The sequence below is a fragment of the Natator depressus genome, chromosome 27, assembly GCF_965152275.1.
Source record: "Natator depressus isolate rNatDep1 chromosome 27, rNatDep2.hap1, whole genome shotgun sequence".
NCBI classification, from domain to species: Eukaryota; Metazoa; Chordata; order Testudines; family Cheloniidae; genus Natator; species Natator depressus.
This window is the reverse complement of record NC_134260.1, coordinates 8,544,677-8,570,277: the sequence shown is the minus strand read 5'-3', so window position 1 is coordinate 8,570,277 and position 25,601 is coordinate 8,544,677. Positions and strand designations below refer to the sequence as shown.

Below are 25,601 nucleotides of genomic sequence, written 5' to 3'. Positions count from 1 at the left end.
CTCCGACACGGGACTGGGGGCGGTGTTAATGCAGGAGGATGAAAAGGGGGAGAGACACCCCATCGTGTACCTGAGCAAGAAGTTGCTACCCCGGGAGCAACACTACGCGGCCATCGAGAAGGAGTGCCTGGCCATGGTGTGGGCCCTCAAGAAACTAGAGCCCTATCTCTTCGGGCGACACTTCACCGTCTACACCGACCACTCTCCCCTGACCTGGCTGCACCAGATGAAAGGAGCCAACGCCAAGCTCCTGAGGTGGAGCCTGCTCCTGCAGGATTACGACATGGACGTGGTCCACGTGAAGGGAAGTGCCAACCTGATAGCGGATGCGCTGTCCCGGAGAGGGGGACCCGAACTTCCCCAGGTCACTGGTCACAGTGACCCCGCTCCGTTCAGTCTCGAAGGGGGGAGAGATGTGACGATGTGACGCAGCAGGGAGGGGGGAGTGTTGACCTGGGAATGTGCCCTGGGGATGGGAGACCTGAGAGCCTGTCACCTGAGCCAGGAGGGGGAGGGGGAGGTAACACCTCTGCCCAGGAATGTGGACGGAGGCTGCAGCAGGGAACCTGCTCGGTGGGTTTGGTTTTCAGTTTGGGGCTGGGTGGAGGAACACAGGGAACCCCAGGGCTGGGGTCTAAGCTCCCTGCTCCCCCAGAAGGACTTCACTGAGGGGCCCTGGGTGTACCCACAAGCTCTGTTTTGGACTGTGTTCCTGTTGTCCAATAAACCTTCTGTTTTACTGGCTGGCTGAGAGTCTCAGTGAATCCCAGGAAGAGGGGTGCAGGGCCTGGACTCCCCCACACTCCGTGACACACACACACACACACACACACACGAGACCAGGATAAGTGGGCTGCCCTAGAGACAGCCTGACTAGGCAAGGACTGCCTCTCACGCCGCGCTTGGGTACGAGCGGGACCCTTGGGTGGCACCGAAATATAAATCGTTAACAGGTCAGTACACAGGGGGTTTCTCTCTCTCCCCCATCTCTGCTCCTTCAGTCAGTCTCCTCTCTGCATCTCTCTCTCTCCTGGTTTCGGATCCATTCCCCCCCACCCCCCGGGTGATTTTTTCCCCTTCCCCTGCTGTCATAGACACACACACTCCGCCGAGCACAACCTGAGCCCAATAACATTCAGGGCAGAGTCACAAGTACCCAGCCTGGGCTGGCTTTGCAATCCAGCACCCTGGGGTGGCCGGTCCCTCGCTCTGACAGCTATTTGGGGGGGAGAGGAGACATTTCAACTCGATTGGCAGCACAGGGCTGGTGAGTGAGAATCAGCAAGTGACAACGTCCAGCCTGAAATAAAGGAGATACAACATCACCCCACTCACCATGAGCCGCACAGCCCAGTGGGCAGATTCCCCAGTTATCACAGCCCCAGCTGGACATATCTAGGAGGCAGATTACTTTTATTCCAGTAGCACCGCGGCCACAGTCAAAATCAAGGCCCTCCGTGCTGGGCGCTGCGTAGACAGCTGGTGAGAGACAGCCCTGCCTGAGAGAGCTCCCACTTGAAAACAGAGTGAGAAGGGAAACTGAGTCACAGAGAGGTTAAAGTGACTGGCCGAAGATCACCCAGCAAGGCAGTGGCAGAGGTGGGAATGGAACACAGGTCTGCAGACCCCTGGTCTGGTTACCCTCCTCCTGACATGCCCCTCTTTTCTCCCTTGCAGGGCAGGGTTGAACCTTGTGTATTGCGTCCGGGGGGGACGGGGGGGGGGGGGACACCCAGACAGCTCTGCGGAGGGGCTCGGATTGGCCTGCCCCAGCCCTGATAAGCAGCGAGGGTAACAGCAGCCCAGACGGTGTGCACACTGCAATCCCACAGCCTAGCAGGCTGTAAAACCAGCGCAGGGCTTTTCCCCAGGCAACAGCCCCGGAAACTTTCAGCAGTGTAAAAGCCAGCCGGGTTTTCACAGCGACAAAAGTCACTGCTGTGAAATGGGAATTTCAATAGCTGGGATGGGGATCTATCAGCACCGCCCGTTATGGTTTGGCTCAGAGCACTTTACAAGGGTAGGTCAGCACCTCTAGCTGCTGTCAGGGAGGGGAGAGTCTCCAACCTAGTGGGTGGCATACGTCAGGAGACCCAGGGTCCATTCCCAGCTCTTCCACTGAGCTGATGAGCGACTTCCGGCAAGTGGCCTCCTCTCCCACCCCGCAGCTGTCTTGTTTATTTATCCTAGGAACTCTCTGGGGCCGGGGCCATCTTTCACTGTGTGTTTGTACAGCACAGAGCACAATCAGGCCTTTAGTCACTTCTGTAACATAAACAAGATATGGGGAAACTGAGGCACAGAGAAGCTGAATGACTTGCCCAAGGCCACAGAGTGAGTCAGTGGCCAGGAATAGAACCTAGGTCTCCTGGTTTTTAGTGCCACTCCCCACGACCTCACTGCCTCCAGCCCCTGGTTCCTGACCTGCAGTACCTCTTATTGTGCACCACTCCCATCCCTCTACCGAGACACTAACCCTGACCGGCAAGATGCTGTGCTATCCCAAACCCCTGTCTCTGCCCTGCCTGCCGTCTGCTCCTCCCAAACTAGCCCCAGACTCAGCCAGGAGAAGCCAACACACAGTGTGGACCAAGATCCGGTGGGAGCCATCAGATCCAATCCCCTTATGACTCGTGTGTAGCGTGCCAAGGGGCCTGCTGCCCTCCACCCCAGAGCTGGCTGCATTTTAGCGTTGATCATTTCTGAAGCAGTTTGGAGCAAAATGCTGTAGAAATGCCATCTCAAAAGTGCCTCTAGTTTTGCGGGCCTCAGTTCTTGGGTGCCCCGATTTAAGACACAGAGGGTACGTCTATACTGCACACTGGGCCCGGGTCTGTAGGACCCAGGTTTGTGGCCTTGGCGTTTCCAACCCCGTGCTGGAGCATCCACACTGCATTGTAAACCTGGGTTGGCAGTTGCTGGGTCTCTCAGCCGTGCTAACACGTCCGCACTGCACCACACGGACCTTCTAACTCGGGACTGCGACTTGAGCTGCGTGCCCCCTGCAAAAGGACGGGGCTTTGGACCCGAGTGCCCGCAAGACTCAGGCTCTGACAAGCCCCCTTCGCAGGGTCCTAGGACCCGGGTCCTGAGTGCACGCCAATCCAAGTCAGACTGAGGTGCGTGTGGACAGAAGGGGGGCTTGGACTCAGACCTGAGTCTGGGCTTAGTGTGCAGTGTACACGAACCCCAGGGTTAACTCCTTTGCCATCTTTCCTCTCACCCCCACAATGAAAGGGGAGAGGTGTGGAATATCACTTGAAACATCCCATGTGGAGTCTCCGGCCTTTCCCCCTGCCCCGCGACCGCCTGTTTATCCCAGAAGGTTACAAGGTTTCTATTTGAAAGTGTGTTTACATTCCACATTCCTCCCCCTCTAAAAAAAAAAAATCCTTTATTAGCCTGGCCTGGCGATGCTGTGCGAGTGCCCTCGGAGATGCCAAGCCGGTGAGCTGGCCGGAGCGGCCCTGCATTCCCGGCCCTCTGGTTTTGCAGACAGGGTGACTCACGGCTGGCGAACGGCGACTCGCGCTCCTTTTAAACATTCGCACTGAGGGGCCGATGCATGAGCTTCCCTTGGACACAAGCAGCAAGGCGGGTGGGGTTTCCGTGCCGACCCCCCCCCCGCCCCCGGCATGATCAGACACGCCGCGTCCATTTCCATGCCTGGAGGGCGCCCCTCCGGGATGCGCTTTGTAACTTCACGGCTCAGCAGCGCCTAGAGCCCGATGGCGCCTCGTCCAGCACCTCCCCCGGGCGACACGAGCCGAGCAGAGCACAACCCAGGGCCCGCAGGTCGCTGTGCTCTAGGGAACCCAGGCTGAACAGTTACAGCGCTGGACAGAGGCCGAGGCGCAGCGAGCGCGTAAGAAGCTCACTTCTGGAGGCAGTGGTGGGCAGGGCACGGGACGGGGAGCAGAGACCTAGATGTAATCCCCAGCCCTGCCACTGCCTTGCTGTGTCTCTCTGGGCAAATCACTTTCCCTCCTTCTGTGAAATGGGGAGCAGGGCTGCCTCTCTGAGCCCTGGGGATGCACAGGGTCAGACCGCATTGACCAGCTGCTGTCTATAGGGCAGGACGAGTTAAAGGGCAAACGCCGCTGTGAATCGGGGGGCAGTTAAACCGTTTGCCCCGATTTTGTCGTCGCGGGAAAGCGCCTGACTGGTGGCTACTAATATTCTATTCAATAAAGCCCGAGGCAGACTCCAGCTGGGACCACCTCCGTCCTGGGCTGAAAACCGGTGCCTTTGCGTTACCCCTGAGCTGGCTGTGAAATCACAGGTGATCAGAGCCCCCAAGCCAAGCAGCATTGTGACCTGATGCACGGGGTCGCTGGGCCGTTCCGGTTTGGCCCGTCCACCCCTCCATAGACAGAGAGGGGCAGATAGGCCAAACCTGAGTCACGCTACGACCAGATGTCCTGGGTCTCAATGCCCAGAGCAAGGAACCGGGCCCAGACTCGTGGGCAGGAGCTGCCGCTGTGAGGTGAGTGCAGATCAGTTTCGCTCTCCCCCTTCCGCCCCCCAGCCTCACTTTTCAGCACCCCCCACTACTGTCTTGTGTATACTGATGGAGCAAAAAAACATTATTTGGTGACCTTTCTGTGGCTTATTAGTCCCCCCACCCCACCTCTGCAACGAAATTTACTAAAAAATTCAGTGACAAAGTCATAACCTTGCCCAGGATGGATTTCCAGGCGTATCTTTTCATTCAACTGCACACCAGAACCATTCCGCTTTGAAAGGGCCAGGATCATGCCCACGCCCCCCACTCCCCACCCTTTCCCCACCCCGCAGCTCGTCCTGAGAGCGTCTCCAGGCGAGTCCGGCGATAACTGAACACGAGGCCATGGGAACATAAGAACGGCCACACTGGGTCAGAGCAAAGGTCCATCTAGCCCAGTCTCCTGTCTTCCGACAGTGGCCAATGCCAGGAGCCCCAGAGGGAATGAACAGACCAGGGAATCAAGAAGTGATCCATCCCCTGTCACCCATTGCCAGCTTCTGGCAAACAGAGGCTAGGGACACCATCCCTGCCCATCCTGGCTAACAGCCATTGACAGACCTATCCTCCATGAATTTATCTAGTTCTTTTTTGAACCCTGTTATGGTCTTGGCCTTCACAACATCCTCTGGCAAGGAGTTCCACAGGTTGACTGTGTGTTGTGTGAAAAAAGCTCACCCTGCGAGTCCTGCATCAAACCCATCACTTCCCATGGAGCCACAGCATCCAAGCGGAGTCAGACCAAGCCCCAGCCAGGCTGCTTTACAACTTGTAGTAACCAGGCACCCAAATCCTGACGCACGCGCACACACAAGCAAATCCTCCCAAAGCCAGGGGATCCGGCCAGCTGCAAACTCCACCAGGATTAGGTAATGCTGACAACTACCTGCACATCATCCAGCCCTACATCCTCTCCCTTGCTTACCCTTGTTACACACCCTCACTCACCCATTTGCCATGCCAGGCACTGACGGGCCAGCGCGTCTCCCAGCCTGGCAGGCACCGACCCCGTTGCGCACGGTTCTGCGCAATCAAAAGGCGACGGGCTTCTGGGTTTCTCTCCCGCACCCCCACGCCCCTCTGCTGCCCCCCATTTCCTTCACCCTGTGAGCACCAGCTCCAAACTCCACATCCCGGTTGACGCAAGTGCATGGATGCGGTTTGTGAACACGGAGCCCTTCTTTGTGATGAGAAGGGAGGGCGGGGAGGGGGGGAGGCGGGGGCACACGCTGTGCAATTTTGAGAGGCGGTCAGCTACAGGAGGGGTGGGGGCAGCCCAGCAGTTCAGAGGCATCTCCCAATCCAGGGAAGGAAGGAAGGGAGGCCGTGCTATTAACATCTCAGGTACCTAAAGGCAGCGAGCTGGGGCTAAAATGGAAGCTGACGCTGTCCACTTGAGATCCGAGGGGCTGCCGGCGCTGCAGGGGGCTCTATCTGCAGAAGCCAGTTGCAACCGGGCACTGAATGGGGCTGCAGGCCAAACTGGAAGAGGGGAGGGAGTATCTCCCTTCTGCCTTCAGAGGAGGGCTGAAGATCTCAAGAAGCCAGAGGTGGGGGTGGTAAATCAGGGCAGAATGTCCCTGCATCCACCCCCTGCCCTTGTCACTGACAGATCAACCCTCCCTGCTCGCAGGGGCCCATGCTGGAAACTGACGCTCCGAGCGATTCTCATTCCTTAAACGCCACCGAGGCTGACGGCGCTGGGAAGTTAGAAAGCCGGAGCCCCTCGCCCTGAGGTGGCCGGCAGCTAAATGAATCAACACCGGACAACGAGGCGTGCGTGTGAAGGGACAGGAGCCGTGCCCCGCCGAACGCCTCGAGCCCTGGACGCATCGTCCCACAGCGCAAGGTCGCCTGTCACTCCCACCAACACACACAACCTCAAGAGACCCAACCCCTCCACGGACATGCCGCGACGGACCGTGCTTCCCCGCACCGCAGGGGAAACCGGGCTGCCACCTCTCCGGGCCAAAGGTCATTTAGTGACCCATTCTGCAGCTGCCATCTGTGCCAGCTCGGAGCCAAAACCTCGGCAGTGGGCACTGGTGCGGGCCGCCACCCACCACGGTCTCTATTCAGGGCCAGTTGTGTCCTGAGGACCCAATCCAAAGCCCACTGCAGCCACTGGTGGGGGGGAGGGGGGAGTCTTGCCATACACTTCCCCAGGTTTGGATCCGGCTCTGAGGGGCAGCAGGGGCTGAATCCCTGTTGGGGCAACAGAGACAGCTGCTCAATTGTAAGTCAGGGTGGAACCCAATGGAGCTACATCCATTTACAGCCGCTGAGGATCTGGCCCAGGCCGATACCGCAGCTGGCTGGCTCAGGGACGTGGCAGGAGCTGGAATATCACGGGGCCGCCATCAAAATCAACCCATGCGCTGAGTCCTTCTGACAGGGAAAGGAAAAGGGTGCTTGGCAGAAGCAGCTGCTGGCAGGCAAGTCCGTCCCATATTCCCAGGCTTTCATTCAGCTTCCGAGCACCTTAACCCCGGAGTGAAGACTCAAAGGATCCAAAGAAAAGCCACACGGCATTACGAAACCCTGACCATCTGCCTGGCTCCGCGAAGGGTAAACCCAACCCTGAGCAACTCTTGCATCGCGGGGCTCAGCGTACACGGCAGGATCGTGCCCTAGGACTAGAATTCCCAAGAGAGCTCAGCACCCAGAATGAGGGCCAGATTTCCGAAAGGGCGAGCGGGGCAGAGCGCCCTTTGGAAAACCTGCCCCAGAGCACCAGCGCTGAGCCCTCGAAAACCTGTCCCCCTGGGCAATTTTATAAACCCAGCTCCGTATTTGCAACACTGTGGGCCTGATCCTACGAGATGCACAGCACCCTGCACGGATGGAGCGGCCCCGTGGCAGGGTCCGGCCCCCACCAATGCCAGAGGCACACCTCCTGCTCCGTTCCAGACGCTCAGGGCAATCAACAGCGTTGACAAGGCCAAATTAACGATCGCGCTGCACTCACCTGCCACGGGAAGGCCATGGATCTGAGTCCGCGAAAGGAGCTCCAGCGACTGCTCGCGTCCGGATACCCCATCTGAAGAAAAACACGATTCGCTCTCGTAAATAGTCTGCAACATCGCGGGCGGCCCCAGCGCCCTGGGCATGAGCAGCATGCCAGGAACTACTCAGACACCAGCTACCGCAGGGCCCGGCAAGGCAATCCACGCTGGCTTCCTTCCCTGTCCCACCTTCGCCTTACAATCCGGCGCAGGGCAAGGGAGCTTTCCTTTGCAACAGGAGGGGGGGGTCCGTTGTGCCGAATCTCAGCTGAAAACCATCAGACATCGCCCCCCCGCCCTCCACCCGCAAAGAGCAAAAGGCGGAGGTCTCCAAGGAAAAGTTAAAGCATCCGAGTCAGCGAGCAGCGTTCGACAGCAACCCCAAAAAGGTTCGTCTGCTGGGCCAAACAAATAATATTCAAATCTTGCAAACAAAATTATAATAGTCACTGTTTATGCCAACTGCAGACAGCAGAGGCCAGGCGTGGGAAGGGCCCGCTGTTCCGGAAGGGGGTCCAGCCGCTAGTCTAGAGAAGAAGGAGGGTTTCACATCTCAGGCACGGTCTGATTCACGCCGGGAGGCAGCTCCCCGCCCGGGAGGAACAGCACGGATCAGGCATCGGCACAGGAGCGGAGACCGAGCTGGCTCCCAGCGTCACCAAAACACGACTGAGCTAAGATGTCCTGCGAAGCAGAAGGGGCTGGGCTTGCCCATGAAGCCCTTTGCTAATTGCGCCACCGACAATTCCCTTTATCTCATTTTTTTTTTTCCTCTCCCATCCTTCCCACCCAGTGAGACAGCAGCTGCCCAGGGTGACCTAAAATAGAACTGAAGGGGAGGAGCCGGCTATAAATAGCCCAATGCTCAGGGACCTGGGATTGTTCGTAGGGGCCTGCCTAGCAGATAAAGCTTTTACCAAAGGGGTCAGTGGAATTGCCTCCCTGGGGGTGGGAGAGGGGAAGGAGGGCTGAGAGCCCTGCCAAACAGAGCCAGGAGAGAGACAGATTGGATTTTGGGGGGGGTGGGGGGAGAAACATGAGAGGCGGCGGGGAGAAAAAAAGTTAATTTCTACAGTATTCTTTGCCCCTAGTCTGAAATTGACTAGATCAGCGGAAGATCTACGGGGGATGGCTTCGAAATAGCCTTTGCATTTGCTACCCCCAGACCCCAACTTTCAACTGGGACCCCCACCTTCCTGCCCTATCCCCCCTCCTCCCCCCAGACAACCCTGACCAGCCCTCCTGCCGTCAAACCCCAACCTTCAACCCTGACCCCCCCCCCCCCGACCTGGAGGAAATTAATCCAATCTTTAAAAAAAACCTCAAAACAAAACCCTCCCCCAAGTTTTGAGCCCCAAAAGGGAGAAGGGCCAGAGACCCCACAAAACGCACCAGGGGCTTGGCTCTTGATTTGATGTGGAAGGTGCTCAGATACCCCGGTGAGGGGCAGCGAGACAGACCCAACAGCCAGACAGCACGGATTAGCAATAGCAAACAGGACTGGCTAACTAACCCTCACACGGCTGCACACATGGGCGGTGGGTATCGTAGGCACGGGAAGGCTCTGCCTTCCCAGACAGCCTGATGTCCCCCTGCCCAGGCTCCACCCCCAGACCCCAGCCTGTCTAGGCTTCCCTTTGTGCCAGAGGCTGGGGCAGGCAGGCTAGGGGCCGCGGTGTGCCCCCGGGGCTGCACCACGCCACCCGTCCTCCCAGCGCTCCGGCCGCGCCTCCTGCCCGTCCGCCTGCCCAGCGCTGGGGTTGGGGGCACTCTGACCGTGCCGTCTGCCCGCCCGTCCAGCGCCGGGGCTGGCAGCTCGGCCGGGGGACGCCTTTAGGGGCGGGGGCGGCTGGCCTGGGGTTGGGCTGGGCAATGCAGCCCAGCGCTCTGGGGCCGGGGGGACTGGGCCCGCGCTGCCCCAGCTCTCCGGGGCCATGGGAGTCTGGGTCACTGGGCAGGGGCCAGTGGCCACAGTGGGGGGCGAGGCTCGGGTGGGCGTGGAAGGGGCGGGGCCTCAGCTGGAAGGGGCGTGGCTAGGGGGACTAGCCTCCCCAAGCCTGGAGTTCACCCCCCTCCCATGGCTGCACTTAGTTTACTTTTCTGCCTGTGCAGGTCAGCCACCCAAAGAGCGCCAGGGATAGCTAGGGCAGGGGCGAGGACCCAGGCCCTGGAGTTGCGGGAGGGGGGGTTGGTGGGTCGAGGTTGTTTGTTCTAAGCGATCATCTGATGGAACAAAAGTGACCCTGGACAACGGGCAGGGAACCTCCGGCCCTAGCTGGGTCTCCAGGCAGGCACCCACGGCCAATGGCTGCTACTGAAAATTTAGGAGCCCAGCGTCCCCTGCCAGCCCCCCCCCCACCAGGACGCAGGGGATAACATAGGGGGTTTGCCACAGGAAGGAAGGTCCCCGTAGGGAAAGGCGGCTATGCGTTCACGCCTCGCTCAGCAGGCCAAGCCCCTCCCGGCTTCGTTCAACCCACGGCCAGGCCCTTTGCCAGCCAGCGGACCCAGCCGCACAGAGCCTAGAGATGCACCTGGCACAAGGATGCACCAGGGAGACGGAGGCTGCCCCGGGCCGTGAGGGACGGAGCTGCTGAGCGTGAGAGTTCAGGAGCTAGCTTGGCCCTCAGCAGGGGCCGATCTGGGGCGCCAGAGCATCCCCCATCCCGCATGGGGCTCAGAGCACCGGCCGGCTGCTCCTCCCCCGTTTAGCCACAGGGAACACCCAGCAATCTGCTCCATGGCTTAGCCAGCGGCCCCCCGTGTCCTGCCTACGCCCACCCAATAGCTTAGGAGACTTCACCCACAGTGCAGCCTCTCCCAGAGGCCTGGGCCAGGTCTCCCACCTCTTGGAGCCCACGTATGGCTGCAGCAGGAACAGCTCACGGCCTGGTAAAGGCAGAAGGCCCCAGCTGGCAGAGCTCAATCAGTGGCCCCCCACCCCCCGGGCCCTTCTTGACCCGCTGTCCTGGCAGGCAGGGGTCTGACAGCGAGTTGTTTCTTCTTCCTCTGCTGCTGGGGCCAAGTCTGCACGGGACGCCACAAATGCAGCTCCCCCCAGACTCCACCTCGATGCGGTCTCTTCCCTTTTTTGTGTTGTTTTGCATGGAAGGCCAGCCCGGCTCAGTAACTCAAGCCACCGAGTGAGGCTTGCGAAGGCTCCCTCCAAGAGGCCCTAATTGCCCCGGACGTTAATCCGCATCAGCGCTGCCAGAAATAAAACCCCAGGTTTCGCCGGGAAGGGGAAAATCTCTGCGTGGGAGTTCGGGGCCCCGGTAAGAGCAAGCCAAGAAAGCAAGCACGCGGCTCCCGCGGTGGCTCCCACTAGGCCACGGGCCCCGGCGGCAACCTGCCAGGCTGACCCGAGAAGCTGCCGCAGATCGGGCTGCACCTTGCCACCCCGTGGACAGAACCCGGAGAGGTGCAGGATGGGAGAGAAAGTTCTGGCCCTTGTTCCTCAGCACGCCTGAGCCACAGGGCCAAAACTATTCACCGGGGTCAAAAAATGCTCCTCCCCTCCCCCAGTCCCAGGCTGAGGAGCCCCCACAAAGCACCCCCGGGGGCGGGGCGAGGGGGAAGCGTTGGGGGCTGGGCTCTAGCAACACCTCTTCTCCAGGGAGGAGCTAGTGGCCCGCAGCCTCCTGGGAACGGGGTGGGGGGGGGGGGCAATTCTCTGCTGGAGCAAATTTGCGCCGCTCCGTTGATTCTTGTGGAGCGGCACGTGTTTACACCAGCACTGAATCCGGCCTCCTTGGGGCTTGTCGGCGGGACGGACTGGCCGTAGGGGTTGCGACGCCGGACCGGGCCAAACGCACCGTGAATTAAGCGGTGAGCGCGGATCCCGGCAGGGCAAACGCGGGAATCCTCGTGGCACTTCCTTCAGCACCTTCCCGGGAAGCCCGCTGGGGACTGGGCCGAGGTTCAGGGGAAGACGCGAGGACTCGGTGCCTCTCTCCTCTAGGTCGCCGCTCCGACTCCAAGCCGAAGTTGGGAGGGACCAAAAGTCGTTACCGCGCGCTGGCCGATGACGTGTGTGAAATTAACCGAGGCTCTTAGAGGACAGGCATCATGAAAACCAAAGACACCCCGTGCCCTATGCTACTTGCCCCTCATTGGACAATGCCTGTATGGGACAGGGAGACTTCACTCCCCCTTCCCATACATTGGGTCCCCTCCAGGACCGAGGGTAGATACACCGGCAGGGGAAGCTTGCTGGGCCACTGCCCCCGATGCGCCCGTCCTGGGGGATGCCAGCACGGTGCACTGCTCACACAAGGCACCGAGCACCGCAAAGCCAACCTCAAAGCGTCACTTAGGTCGGGTTTGTACAGCACCCAGCGCCAAGGGGGCCTGGCTCCACTGCAGCCCCAGCACCCTTCTAGCAAAGCCCTGGGCGAAAACCGAGGTTGCCCACATCCAGACAGACAACCCACCACCGTCAATACCCACTGATCATTCCCATCCCCCGCCCCCTCCCCATCCCATGTTTACTGCCCCAGGCAACTGCCCCGGCAGTAGATCCAGCCCATGGCAAAGGTGCCCATGGAAACAGACCGAGGGATCACCTTTCAGGGCCCCATACCCCGCGTGCTCTCAGGCTTGCTCAGGCTCTACGTTCTGGGGTGGTGTTTAAATTTCTGACCCGGCCCAGCAAAGGGGACGCTGGTTTATTTATCAGTGTGTTAATCCAAACCCTAGACTTTTAATAGCAGGGTTATTTATGGGCCATTCCCCCCCCGCGGTGCACTTTTGGAGTTGACGTCAGACGAGCTATTCCTGCGGCTGCAAACGGGCAGGAGGCCACGGGATATTTTCCCCCCTCGGCGCGGTTGACCCCGCGGATCACGTCAAGGTCCAGTGTTGCAACATAAGCGGCAGGCAGGGTGCTCGGGATCAGCCCCCTCCCGCCCCGCCAGCTCTGGGGGAAGGGGACGCCCTGCCCGCCCCGCAGCCACGCTTACCACCTGAGCGGAGATCGTGGTAGGTTTCTATCCTAAACTGCTCTGTGGCAGGGCAGAGCAGCTCCAGGCTAAACACTCAGTGCAGGGGAGTCTCGGTAAAAGGGGCACCATATACCGGGCGGGGGGTGGGGAGGGGAAATAATGCAAATCAGACCCAAACACCAGCCTCCATGGCAGGCTGCTCTGTTCAGCAGACTGTGGGTAACTGATGTGTGCAGCTCCGGGGCCGGCTGCGTTTCAGGAACTCGGTGGAATTCAATGGAAGCCAGGGGCAGAGTCCACTCATGGCAGGGGCTCAGTTCCCAGGCAGGGGAGAGCTTGGCTCTCGCAGGTGCCACGTGCTCCGAGCGTCACAGAAAGAGGCCAACACGCTCGGCCGAGTGGCTGCCAAGGAAGTTATGCGGCACCGGGCGGGCTGGCCTTTTAAGGGGTAGCTGCCTCTGGGTGACGGGGCTGAGGCCAGGGATCCGGCCATAGCCGGCAGGTCAGCTGGTCCTTGGATAAAAGGCCAAGACGCAGCCCAGCTGGCAGCAAGCCATGCAGGGAAGGACCCCTAGGAGAGCCTGGGGCAGAGCAAAGGAGCCGATGGACAGGGAACTCTTGTGAGCCGGAGAAATAAAACTCACCCCTAAATCCTACTGCTGCTGCTGAGGGTGTGATCTGTGGCTTAGAGTGGCACACTGGCCTCACCGCTTTCCACCATTTGCCAGCCTAGGACAGAGGGGCCTGAGCCTGGAAAGCCGCAAGCAAACCCACATCGGCCACCAACTTCGACGTCTCAGGATCAGGCCCGAAGTAACTGATCTGCGGAGCCCATGAGCCGGGTGCCCTCCTGGCCCATGGATTTTAAAAGCTGCCCACTAGGACTCAGGCAAAGCCATGAAGGGGTTAAAATAGCCCCCCGCCCCACTCACTGCATACAGACCAACTGGAGGCTCCAAACGTTGGTGACTGGAGGGGTATGAGAGGCCCTGCGATGGTCTCACCCATCCCCACGGCCCTGTATGCTACTTCCCACATACAATCCAGGTCTGCATAACTTTTCCCCCAGCTGGCCACACCCCATCCTAACCAATTCCTCCGGCATGCCAAATCCCCACAGACCAGCACGTTCGCCAGCCAAAACCCGCTCGCACACAATGCACGGTTCACCTGTGGAACTCATTGCCACTGGACACCCCTGCAGCCGACCGCTGAGCATGATGGCAAAAGGGATTCGAGAGGCGTATGCGGGAGGACAGGAATAGCTAGAGTCATCACCGTCCATGCCAAAATAATCTGGCGAGTTTGGGAAGGGGCTGCACACACTCTTGCTTCGTGCCACAAGATGTAGGGGTCAGGAGGAAAAATACCCTGAGGGCAGGTCTGCCTCCTGCAAAATTCTTTCCTCTACGCAGATGGCACCGCTGTTGAAGATGGGCTACTGGGCTGGATGAACCACTGATCTGATCGGGTCTGGCAATTCCCATGAGATTAGAAACATAAGCCACGCAGAATTGCAACGGGCTATTCCCGCAGTGAAGATCGGAGCACCCAGGTGGGGAGGTGGGGGGCTCATAGTTTCCACTAGGATGCCACAAAGCTCTGGCTCTCGCAGCTGGGGGGGCTAGAGAGCTCACCCCACGCCGCTCCCATCTGCGGCAGGGAGAGGCGGCTTTCCAGACAAGTGGGATTTGCCTGTGAGCTACGAAAACAGAGTTCTAAAAATACAGTGCGCGCTGAAAGGGGGAAGGGAAGAACCCAAACAGCCCTGGCAGGCAGCAAAAGCCATAAAGGACATCTGTATACAAACGGGACCAGCCCCTGATGCATCGACCCAGCCCCCCCAAAATACCCTGGAACTCCCAGCACCTGGGGAGCTCACTCAGCCTGGCGCAGAAATATGGGGCCGTGGAGCTTATTTTATTTTTGGCTCTTTTGTGGTTTTATAGAAAAGCAACCAAGGGTCCGAGCCATCAAATCCCAACCCTGATTGGAGTTGTCCAAAATTTCAGAGGGATTTGGATTGGAGAGCTGGCATTCACAGAGGTGAGTGGGGTCCAGTGGTTGGAGGAAGGGGGACTGGGAGTCAGGACTCTTGGGAGTCCCAGCTCTGGGAGGGGAGTGGGGTCTAGCAGTTAGCACGAGGCTCTGGGGTTCTGGGTTCCCAGAGGGGAGTGGGGTCTAGTGGTTAGAGCGAGGGAGCTGGGAGTCAGGACTCCTGAGTTCAATTTCCAGCTCATGGAGGGGAGTGTTGTTTAGTGGTAGAGCAAGGTTTTGGCCTTATGGAGCTCTGAATTCTATTCCCAGACCTCGCAGGGTAGGTTGCCTAGCGGTTAGAGCAGAGTGGTTAGAGTCAGGACTCCCACGCTCTCTTCCTTGCTATTCAAACTTGAACAAGTCACTTCACCTCACCTCAGTGCCTCAGTTTCCCCAAAGTGGGGACAATGCTGCTGACCTACCTTGGTGAAGTGCTTTGAGTTCTCCATGTCATTGCTGGTTTGGTGATATGCGAAGAGACCAGTTAGAACACCAAATGAATGGCAGCATGCAGAAACATCGGACACGGACATCTCGCACGCACACGCCAGCAGGAAAGCGTGTTTGTTTCTGACGCTTTCAGGGAAGTGGGATTCGTAGGTGTCGGTTCCTATTGGTGCAGGCCGAGTCTTTATGTTGCTAGACTAAGCCATCCCAGGCCCCGCTTTGAAGTGTGGGTCCCACCAGGCTGTATCCCTGGCAGCCCAGATGTCACTGGAATTCCCACTGGACAAATTACAGGGTGGGTTTGACGACAATCCAGTCGTGATGAATATAGAACGGAGGACAACAGCTGGAAAAAGCCCGCAGCTAACAACACAACACACGTTAGCGGGCGCTGGCTTGGAACCTACAGATCTCAAGAATCACTCACTGGCGCAGCCAAATCTTCTGCAACATAAATTACGCTGGGACAGATTCTCCTGCACGCTGGGGTGGATTGAAAACTGTTAAAATGACCAGCCCTCACTTTGCTTTGGAAGGGGTTAGCTGGTCCTGCTTGCGGGCTAGGGCCTCCGTAGGGAAGCGGCCGTATGAGCAGAGTCAGTTTGCAGAGAGCCAACCTGGCCTAAGGTGGGGGGAGCTGGGTCTCACTGCTTTAGGGAGCAGCCTGCTCTGTCTCCCTCTGATTGGGCTCTTGCGTGTTATCGTTCTGAATTCTAAGAACTAAAGCTGGGTTACGTTCTGACAACACCCAGCAGCTTACAGGGGCCAGAGAATTCCCTGCACCGAAGGAGGTAGGGGGCAACCAGTGGCCATGTGCTCCCCCAGTCACCTGCAGCTCCCAGTTAGGGGCGCGTGCCAGAGGCAGGGCCAGGTCACAGGACAGCGGGGCCAAAAGGGGGCTCATCCCTAGAGCACACCACTCTGGAGATTCTAGGCAGTGACACAGCCACAGGCCGCCCTCGGGGCTGCTCTAATCTACGCCCAGCTGACCCAGAATCCAGGTAGTGCAGAGATGACTGAAAGCGACCGCCTGCCGCTTTGCCTCTAAGAGGCGCTGCACAGAACCGGGGCCCCTTGAAAAGGGCGAGGCTGGGAGGCTCAAGGGGATGGGAAGGGAACAAGCAGCCGCTCCCCCCTCCAGCTCACGGGAAGGAGCACAGCCCAGGGCGGGTCAGCGACTGAACGCTGACCCTGGAGCTCCAGAAACCACCCGCGTTCAGTGGGAAGGGCTCAGCATTCATGCCAAGGGCGAAACCAGACTGAATAAATCACCCCGAGAGGGAGGGAGGCTGGCCCGCCCGTGCTCACTGCTGCTCGGTAACACGCACCATTGTCCCTACGGTGCAACACTGCAGCCGCGGCCGCGGCCAGCCTGGAACTCAACGACGAAGCGCATCAAAAGCGAAGAGCGCTGAAGAGCACGCTACCTATCTGCGGGTGAGCTCTGCAGGGAGAAGCGGGGCTAGGTCCTAACCAAGGGGAGATGCCTCAGGGTATGGGCGTGAATGCAGCTAGCAGGGTACCAACAGCAGGATGCAGAGCACAGCATAAGTCTCCGTGCAAGCTAGAAAGCCCAGCACGGCCCCCAGGGTGCGTAGCCGGCTCCCTGGCCCACGCGGAGCTGTTTACACAACTCTTGTTAGCCGCGCTCGCTGGATGCAAGCTAGCTCAGGTAGGGTAGCCCATGGCCAGCTTTGCTGCGTCGCCCTACCCTAAACGCACTTCCGGCAGCAAGGCCAAGTAGCAGACGGGCCGGGGCAAAGAAGACTCCTCTGGCTTCAGACCAGGGCCTGCAGAGAGAGTTTGCCCTGCTGCTGCTCACGCCCCTTCGGGCTCCCGGGCTGCCAGCTTTCAGCCCCCGACACCCGCCCCTTTGTGGTGAGACAGAGACCCTGGCACCTGCCTGCTTCCAGGGCACTTCTCCCTGCAGCTTTTCCTTCCTGGCCTCCCTGTCTGGAGCCTCACTGGATCATGGCTAAGACAGGGGCCATCCAGAAGGAATGGGGGGGGGGGGGAGACACCCTCAGACTGGGGGAGGGTCTATTTTCTGGTCTCTCATCCATTTCCTGCATCAGGGCAGAGTTCCTCCAGGCAACTCGCACTACCTCCTTGAATTGATCCGGCACCGTCCGCGGCTCGTGGTGCCACAGCCAAGGCTGGATCCTTTTGACCCTGTGACCGGGGCCCTGGTTCCATCATTTGTCCTCCCCCCTGTTTAGCCAATTCCCCATTTGAGGGGGCGGGCCTTCGGCTTTGACAGGCTCCACCCACCCTCGCAGGGTTTACCAGGCCGGCACCTTCCACCAGCATGGAACACCCACAGAAATGTACCAGACAGACTGGGGACAGACCAGCCGACCTCGGAGCTGGCTGGCCCTGGGCAGAGTCCCGGGCTGGCTGATCAGATGGCCCCGGCTAAGGATTTAAAAAACGACCCCACATTAAAATAAAAGAGGTTTTGCAATGTGATCTGGGTGTTGGAGCCAAGCTCAGAGGGTGCATCTGACCCTCCGGCCTCTGTGCACAACCCCACAGCGAGATCTTTATCACGACCCCCCCACACGTTTTAGATCTACAAATTAGATTACAAAGCTAATTGGCTTAGCATAACTACTGCTTAGTCTAGAGTCTCTCCTCTCCCCCAAAGCTCTGTCACTCACACACACAGCCCCCAGCTGGCTGCGCAAGTCCCATCTGCAGGCAGAGTTCTAGGATTCCTTCACTACGCGCACAGGGATGGGGGCCCAATCCTGCCCTTCCACAGCCCCCGGGGAGCCAAAGTCCCGCGTCAATACGAGACGCAAAATAAAGACGAAAAAGGGCTTCTGCTCTGATGGACGCGCACAGAGCGGACAGGACGCCCTGCAGTTCCCAGGGGGAACCAACCCTACCTCAGCTGCCCCAGTGCCAATCTGGTGAAGGAAGCAGAGCCGCAGTGGTGCCAAACTAGAGCACGGTCCTCCTGGCGTAATTCAAGGCATCACATGCCCATCACCAGACGAGAGTCGTGCCCTCTCCCAAGTCCACAGATGCCAAGGCGCACAAAATCTGGTGTTTTTCCTTAAAAGCCCCAGCTCCTGGAGTCCCGTGATTCCATGAGAACCTTGGCTTTCCTTTTAAAAATAAATACATTTCTAGCTCCCGTGATTGTGGAAAAAAGCTAGACAATAAAACACTCTTGAAGGCTCCAAACCCAGGAAGCCGATAGAGAAAAAGAACCAAATGTTTTTTCATTTTTTGGAAGAAAAAAAAAACTCTCCTGGATTTTGAAGCCAATCGTGATTTGTATGGAGCCTCACTTTGCCCCCTCTCCCTACCTAGGGCCTTGCTCCCCATGGACTTCCTCCAGGGAGGGAGGGATAGCTCAGTGGTTTGAGCATTGGCCTCCTAAACCCAGGGTTGTGAGTTCAATCCTTGAGGGGGCCATTTAGGGATATGGGGCAAAAATTGGGGGTTGGTCCTGCTTTGAGCAGGGGGTTGGACTAGATGACCTCCTGAGGTCCCTTCCAACCCTGATATTCTATGAACCAGGTCTGGGGCAGCATCGCCCCAACTGGGGTAAGACCCTGACAATGCACAGACTTAGCATCTCAACCAGCCAGGGCAAGCTAAACGTATGGTAGCCAGTTTTAAACCAATATAAGCACCTCCACCCAGGGGTCTGCATCAGAGGCCCAAGGCATCTCCTGCCCTTGTTCCTTCAGGTCCCCAGAGAATTCCTACCAGCTGGTAATTTGAGCTGCCCCAATCCCAATTCCTCCCATCTCTGTTTTTACCCTCCGCTCCCTTCAGCGACTCCTACACGGCCTTTTTAGTTCTCGTGACTTCTAGCCCCTGAGGATTTCCTCCCTTTCTCACCTGGTGGCATCATCGAGGCGTGCACGGTAGTGGGGGAATCAGACTCCAGGGGCAGCTCTGGCTGGTGGATTTCGGCTGGGACCGGTACAGCACAGAGCCTGACACAGCTGCAGAGCCGACGCCCGGCCCCAGTTCGCCACGGGCACTCCGTGGCCCGGCTGCCATTTCCCGTTGCCTCCTCAACAGCGAGAGGGATTAGCCAGCCTCGGAACACCGCCTGGACCGTACGACGGGCCCCCGCTGCACGAACCCTCCCCGCTCCTAAGGCTGCGTGCCAAGGAAGCCGGGCCTGGTGAATCAGGGATTCTGTTCAACAAGCCAACACGGTTCAGGCTGCTCAGTGAAAGAAATGGGGACTCTCTGCACTTGGTCAGCAGGTTGCATTCCACATGTAGCTCCCCCCCCCAGCCCCCTGCAGCCTTGAAATCGTCACACCAGGTAGTGGGTTAACACCACACTGCCTTGTCTTCACCTGAGCTAGGAACACACCCACAGGAGCGGATTTAAATCACCAGGTGGAACGCCTCAACGTAAATAACTGATTTTAATCAGGGCTAAAATGCAAACAGAACTGTCCAGAGCGGAGCTCTGGCAAATATCTTAAACCCCTGGGGGACCGCGAGCTGATTTCAGGAGGTCTGTGGGGCCCCGCGGCTGAAACTCCGAGCCCCTGAGTCACCCTCCCCCCTGTGGAGCTAAAGCCCTGAGCCCCAGCACTGGCGCCCCCCATTCCCGCAGGGCTAAAGCCCCGAGACCCTCACACCACAGCTGAAGCCCAACACCCCAAATGGGAGGGGGGGCATGGAAGGGGGACTCCAGGAAATAATCTATGAGAATTTAAGCCTTGATTTTAATCAGCTTTTCCATTTGTACTTCAGTTCTTTGCTAAAGAAAGGTGCCGTCTCACTGGCTGTAATAGCCATTAAAACACGCCGATTTACAACCAGAGCCTTTGCACTAGCTTTGGTCCATCTTTCCACAGGCTAGGCGGGTCCCCTGTAACTACAGACACATCTATGTAAGTCGTTATATTGCGTCACATTTTCAGATTCGTATTAATTGTACATGTTTTGTATGCTTGATAATGGTGAGATATTGCTTATTTCCTAGGTCATTAACTTTGTGCTCAAGATTGGTGTCACAGTGCATCAGGATGGTAACTGGAATTTAGTTACACACACACACAAAACAGTGTGTGTGCGCGCAAGGAGTTTAGGCCTTACTATCCTTTGTACTAAAGTCAGATTTCATTTTAAAACAAGAAAAAAATATAATTTAAACAAACAAACAAAAATCTGACTTAAAATTTAAAAAAAAAACCCTCAATCTTTATCCACCCTGGAGCACCCTGTTGCTAGCGAAGACAAAGTCTGAGACACCAAGGGCCTGATTCTGAGTGGGGCTGAGCACCCACAGGTCCGACTGACACCAGCGAGAGCTGCGGAAACATCTCATGCCAAGTTCCTAACGGAGCTGGCACTCTTGAGAGATGTTGGCCGGTCCCTTCACCCCTCACACTGCAACCAGGATTCACGCTGGACGGGTACGTCGACCCTGCGCTCAGTGTGTGACAGAAAGCAGTGTAGACACTTCCGCTGGCTTTGATCTAGATCACACCTCTGCTTGCAGTGCAGACGCCCTTGCTCCAGTAGTTAAGGTGCTTGGACCCTGGAGATGCAGGTTCAGTTCCCTGCTCCCGGTGCAAGTCACGCAGCGTATGCCTCTGAGTCTGTTGAGCCGGTCTCGGAGACTCACTGCGGTTTGCTGTGTAGACACACCTTAGTCTCTCTGGGCCAAAGGGCCCCATCTGGAATGGGGGGAGACAAGACAAGCCCTGCCCTGCCCGGCAGAGGTGCTGGGAGGATTAAAGGTGGTAAGGTGCTGCAAGGCCATGCTAACTGGGCCTGTTTCAAGTCACCCCCCAGGACGGTTTCTGGAGACGGGCTCAAGCAGTTGCAATCTGGGCTCTGATCCTAAGGGCAAGGATCAGGCCCAGCGCTGTGGTTCTTGCCCGTCGCTAGCTGTTCCCGTGTTTATTTGTAATGGTTTTCTAGAATTTAAATGCACTCTCCAACGTGCTTTTCTTCTCCTCTTTCCCGGTGGCTCACCTGGCTTTGGAACAAACACATCCTTTCCCGAAACTCAAATCCGCCTCTTCGATCCAACCTGGGTCACTCAGCCTAGGAGCTCAGAGCAGTGCAGTGTCTCCCCCAGCTGGGGAATGAGAGATACTCCAGTCCAAGGAGATTCTTCATACTAAACATAATGCCCAGAGTGGAACCTGAAATCCACGAGGCAGTGCAAACTTCCCTGCCTCTGCTCAGACCTGGGAACGCCAGCAAGGAGGTGCTCCAACGTCAGAGGAGCCAGGGAAGCTTGTAAGTCTATTGGCCTTTCCGCTGAGAGCAAGATGCCAACACCTCTCCACTGACGGGCTGTCACAGCTTAGCCAGGCCTGATTGAAACAGGAAACCCACGGAGAGATGCTCTATCACCCGAAGCGTGCTGGAAGGAAAATCTTGCGGCTAAAGCCCTGCACTGGGACTCAGGAGCTGCAGGGTCTATTTCCTGCTTTACCACTGACATCTAACTGTGCCTTTACTGACCCATCAGTAAAATGGGGACAATATAATAGTTACCGACTGCACAAGGGATTTAATTCAAGCACTATGAAAAAGCACATCACAAAAATAAGTTACGTTCCCTACCCCCCAAGACATCTCCATTCCCTTCCTAGCATAATACCCAGCACTTACATGAGCACTTCCTAGACTCCAAGCATCCTACAAACACCAATGGTTTACCGCCTTGTGAGGTAAGGACTAAGCTTAGTCCAGAGGGGTAAACTGAGGCAGAGTGCATGGAAGTGACTTGCCCCCAACATCACACCATGTCTGTGGCAGGGCTGGGGTTGGAACCAAATAGTCCTCGGCTTCTGGCGCCACGTTCAGACCACGCCTCCCTCCGCAGCAGAAAGATGTGACGTAGAGAACAGGATTTCCTTCCACCCTTACCCAGCATACACAGGGACCAGTTTGAACCCCCAGCTTTCACCCCACTGCCCCTGGACTTCCCAGGGGAGGGCCGGTAAGGCAGGAATTCGCTGCTCAGCAGAGACATGCCAGGCAGCACCGTTCCATGGGCAGCATCTTCCCATTAAACGAGGGTCTATCCAAAGCCCACTGAAATCAACAGAGCCCTTTGCACGGACATCAATTCATTTTCCATCAGACCCCCAATGAACCCTGGGCAGGCCAGCATTGCAACCCCCTGATTTCTTCAACCAGCTGAATCCCTCCCCTACAATCCCTATCCTGACAGGCCAGCAGCAAACCAGCCACCGTCTTCCACAAGGGCCTGATCTAAACTCCACCAAAGTCAATGGGAGTCTTTCCACCGACTTCCAGTTGTCTTTGGATCCGGTCTTGGAGGCGGGGATAAGGTAACACACACAGCTCAGACGCACAATGGGGCCTCGGTCTTGGCTAGGATTTCTAGGTGCTTCCATAATAATTGTGATAGAACCAATCTCCTATTAACAGGAACCGCTCCAGAAGGAACACACAAGCCTAATCTCTGATCACATGAGCCGCTTATTTAAGCGGATTTCAGCACTAAATAGCCAAAGATTAAACGCCAAAAAATATAAAGTTCCCGCGTGACTTACTCTCTCACCAGATAAGTCACGGGAACAGTGAGGAAGTGTGGCCAAGTGATTAGAGCCAGAGACTGGAGGGGTCAGAAGTTCTGTGTTCTGCTCTGAAATCATTATGGCGTGACTTCAGCCAAGTGATTGTGCTTCTCTGCCTCAGTTTCCCCATTCGCAAACAGAGAATAATCCTGATTAACATACCTCCCAGGGTTGAGACAAGCCTTTAATTAACGTCGGTAAAGCACCTTCAGATCCTGGGATGGACGATGCTCTAATGAAAAGCAGGCATTTTACAACCATGAATTTGTCTTGGATTTAGTGGGACTCAGCGTGTGCATTTTAAGGGTTTTCTATTGCTAATTATAACGAGGAACTTCGCTGCCTTGATCTCTGGGCATTGCAGGAGGATTGGGGTTGCTGTGGGAACCAGAACGTGGCTCCCAGTGTTGGGTTTGTAAAACCTTGGCCACACGGACGGGGCGCTCGGGGGTCTCATTTCCTCGTTCTTTATTTTATTTTTTTTAATCAAGGCAAACAAGGATTTGCCCAGTAGGCCAAGAAGCCACCTTCTTTTCTATCAATGGTTGCATACGTCTATTGGATCAGACACTCGGACCAAACATTCAGAACTGGGTGCCGACACATGGGCCTCTATTTAGGCCCCCATGTACGTGAGCTCCCCGATGGGAGCAGCTGGTTGCTTCGCACTCTTGAACACGAGGCTTCACTGCGGAATTAAGAACCTTCCTTTGTACGCTTTTATTAAATCTTGGCTTCAAAATCCAGTGGTGAAACACTGGGCACTTCTCATTCATTGATCTCAAAGCACTTAAAAATGGTGGCCAACCATTATCCTCACTTAACCGACGGGGAAACTGACACATGACTTGCACTCAAGGTCATACAGCGAGTCGGTGGCAGAGACAGGATTAGAACTCAGGACAGAGCACTGGACCAGGGCTCTGGAGACCTGGTATCTAATCCCAGCAGTGCTACTGGGTGATTTGGGTAAGTCACTTCCCTACTCTGTGCTTCAGTTTCCACATCTGTAAAATGGGGATAGTGATACTGAGCTGCTTTGTAATGCACTTTGAGATCTATGGAGGAAAAATGCAGAAAAGAGCCAGATATTCATAGAACCACATGCTCAAAGCACTAGACGACGGCTTTCCTGCATTGTTTGTTAATTTTTTTTTTTAAATTAGTGGAAAATGACAGGAAGATCCAGACTCCAACTTTCCAGCTGCAAAGCAACCCTCTGAAAATATCCAGGACCCGATTCTCCATGGCTCTGAACCTGCATGGGGTCGTTTACGCCAGCGCAAAGTGGGTGTGAAACGCGACCCAATCCCAATGGCAGCGGTGTGTATCCATTCTCTTCTGGTGCTATCAAGAATCTGAGGTGCAGGGCCCTGGAGAATCAGGTCCTAAGTGCAGTGGGGGACCCTAGATGGTTTAGGGAACAGCTACATCCAGAGATCAGCAACAGGAGATACCAGCCCACCAGGCTCTGAGAAATTGAGGAGGTCGGAGACCTGGGGCAAGTGCCTCTTCCCATTAGGGTGACACAGCACAAGGCGGGAACAAGCCACATTTCCCTTTCTGGCTTAATTAATTTCTTATGACTAGCCGCAGGGCTCTTCGATGACGCTCAGGGAAGGGAGTCCAGAGCCAGGAAGGGGAAGGGAAGGCAACGAGAGCTCAGCCTACGGGGGACTGGAGAAGATGCAGCGGCAATTGCATGACTCTTCCTTAATGCAGGCAGCCCAACAACCGAAAAGGAGCCAAGCAGCAGCGTTTATATAACCTGCTCTGTTTTCGGAAGGGAGGAAGGGGCTGGGGACACTTGGTACCATGTGGATTTCTCACAACCCAGGACGATAAGAATCCATGGACCCTGTGAATTCCAAAAGGAGGACTTGTGGCACCTTAGAGACTAACCAATCTATTTGAGCATAAGCTTTCGTGAGCTACAACTCACTTCATCGGATGCATCCGATGAAGTGAGCTGCACGAAAGCTTATGCTCAAATAAATTGGTTAGTCTCTAAGGTGCCACAAGTACTCCTTTTCTTTTTGCGAATACAGGCTAAACACGGCTGTTACTCTGAAACCTGTGAATTCCAGAAGCTGACCCCCCCCCCATCCCTCCCACCTCCTGACTCTAAAAATACCAGGCCCATCAAGTGTCACCTTGCCTGGCTGGCTGCGGCTGGGTTTCCAGCTGCGACTGCTGCTGGGTTGACTCTGAACCCTAATGATGGCCAATCCAATGTCAGTTTCACCGGTATTTTTGTTTGTCCTATGGAAGCCCTATTGTTCAAGCTGCTGTACAGAGAGTCTCTACCCCAAGGAGCTGCCAATCGACGTAGACAAAGGAAGGAGTTCTCTCATTTTATGTCTGCGGAACTGAGGCACAGAAAGGGCCAGCGACTTACTCACGGTCACCCAAGAAGTCTGTGGCAGAGCTGAGATTGAACCCAGATCTCTTGAGTTCTAGGTCAGAGCTCCAATTACAAGCCCATCCACTGCTCATTTTCACCAGCAATCACGGTGGAGCTCGAAGTTGGGGGAGAACTTTACAGGCCATACCATCCCGCCGCCCGACCCCAGCAACCCTTCCAGCTGTACACCAGTGGTTCTCAACCAGGGATACGCATACACCTGGGAGTACACAGCGGTTTTCCAAGGGGGAAACATCAGCTCACCTAGAGATCTGCCCAGTTTTACAACAGGCTACGTAAGAAGCACTAATGAAGCCAGTACAAACTAACATTTCATCCAGACGATGACTTGTTTATAGGGCTCTATAGACTATACACTGAAATGGAAGGACCATAATTATAGTCCAATGGATTTATAGTATAATTATAGGGTAGAAGTGAGAAAGTTAGCAGTTGTTCAGTAACAGTGTGGGGCTGTGACACTTCTGTGTTTTTAGGTCTGATTTCGCAAGCCAGTCATTTTTAAGGGAGGTGAAACTCGGGGGTAGGCAGGACTCCTGCAAGGGGTCCAGCAGGCTGGGAAGGCTGAGAACCACTGGTTTACACAGTAAACGAGTGGTGAGCGATTGTCCCTTTTGCCTCTTTCCAGGGCCAAAGCGTCATCCCCTAGGGACATGTGAACTTTCCCCAGTCACAGACTGTTAGCTTTAAA

General features: G+C 56.5%; 1 protein-coding gene across 1 annotated transcript in view; it reads right to left on the bottom strand.

The window, feature by feature from the left end:
- HDAC5 (histone deacetylase 5) overlaps window positions 1-7,638 on the bottom strand; it is a 70,036-nt gene extending 62,398 nt beyond the window's left edge. Inside the window, exon 1 of the mRNA XM_074940528.1 lies at window positions 7,473-7,638. Coding sequence (XP_074796629.1) covers window positions 7,473-7,623 — 151 coding nt within the window. The 5' untranslated portion in view covers window positions 7,624-7,638. The remainder of the gene's footprint in view (window positions 1-7,472) is intronic.
- Window positions 7,639-25,601: the final 17,963 nt, after the last annotated feature.